The following is a 1,001-nucleotide window of genomic DNA, read 5'->3' as shown; positions in this document are numbered from 1 at the left end:
TGGGGAGAAACCACACTTCTCCCCAACTCCGACCCAAATCCGCCATTTCTCCGGGCGGGCAAAGACACCGGGGACGGTTTTGGTGACACCGGGGATGGTTTTGGTGACACCCGCGGTGAGGAGGGCGTCTTTTTTTTTTTCTTACCCGATCGCCCGCAGTCCGAGCACGAGACCAACTCCTCCGGTTGTCCCGTTTTCTTGTTAATTTTGGAGTCTCCCAGGCAGAAATCGCAGTAGTTGTTGGGCAAAGCCAAACCGTCCGGTCCTTTCTTGGCTGGAAAAGCCGAGCGGGAAAGACGGATTAAGCCACAGGGAAAAACTTTTCTGGATGGGATCGGGGAAAAAAGAAAACCAAACACTTCTACGGCACAAATCCCAACGCTCGGAGATTTTTCCGGCAATGTCCGAGCCCCGGGGCGATGCTTAAAAGCATCGGGGAAGGGACGCCGCTCGCTCCCAGCCCCGGCACGGGTGATTTTTCTGGTTTTGTTGCCTTTTTTCAACAAAATTTTGGTGGAGGAGGAGGGTTTTTGGCTTACATTTCTGCTCCTCCGATCGCTGCGAGACGGGAGTGGGGGGCTGCGAATCCTCCTTGTCGTCGCCTTCTTCCTCGGCCAGGTGGGAGTGAGCGTAGTGGTAGCTCAATCCCGGCCGATTCTTGTATCGTTTCCCACAGACTACGGATTAAAAAAAAATAAATGGGAAAAGTCTGAGCTTATCCCGGCAAAGAGCGAGACCCCGCACCCCCTCCGCCCTCTAAAAATCACCGGGAATTTATTAAAACGACCTAGAAACCCCCCGAAACGAAGAGGGTTGGGGATGGATCCTCCGGAGCAGCCGATTTGGTGGGCGATCGATAACCCACCGCGTCCCGGTAACGACGGCGGCTCGTTAAGCGGAGCTTTACAGCCCTGGGTAAAGGAGCGAAACCAAGCGGGGAGCGATGCAAGCGGCAAAATCCGGTCGGAAAAATATGAGGAGGGGGGAATTTCCCACCCAAC

At 54.7% G+C, this 1,001-nt stretch overlaps 1 protein-coding gene across 1 annotated transcript in view; it reads right to left on the bottom strand.

Annotated features, from left to right (window-relative positions):
- LOC104158196 (zinc finger protein ubi-d4) overlaps positions 1-677 on the bottom strand; it is a gene marked incomplete at both ends in the record, with an annotated part of 1,127 nt that extends 450 nt beyond the window's left edge. Inside the window, 2 exons of the mRNA XM_009695779.1 lie at positions 146-274; positions 540-677. Coding sequence (XP_009694081.1) covers positions 146-274; positions 540-677 — 267 coding nt within the window. The remainder of the gene's footprint in view (positions 1-145; positions 275-539) is intronic.
- Between the last annotated feature and the right edge of the window lie 324 nt (positions 678-1,001).

The sequence above is a fragment of the Cariama cristata genome, unplaced genomic scaffold (assembly GCF_000690535.1).
Source record: "Cariama cristata isolate BGI_N322 unplaced genomic scaffold, ASM69053v1 scaffold33202, whole genome shotgun sequence".
Taxonomy (NCBI): Eukaryota; Metazoa; Chordata; class Aves; order Cariamiformes; family Cariamidae; genus Cariama; species Cariama cristata.
The sequence above is the reverse complement of the archived record's forward strand: the minus strand, read 5'-3'. Positions and strand labels throughout refer to the sequence as shown.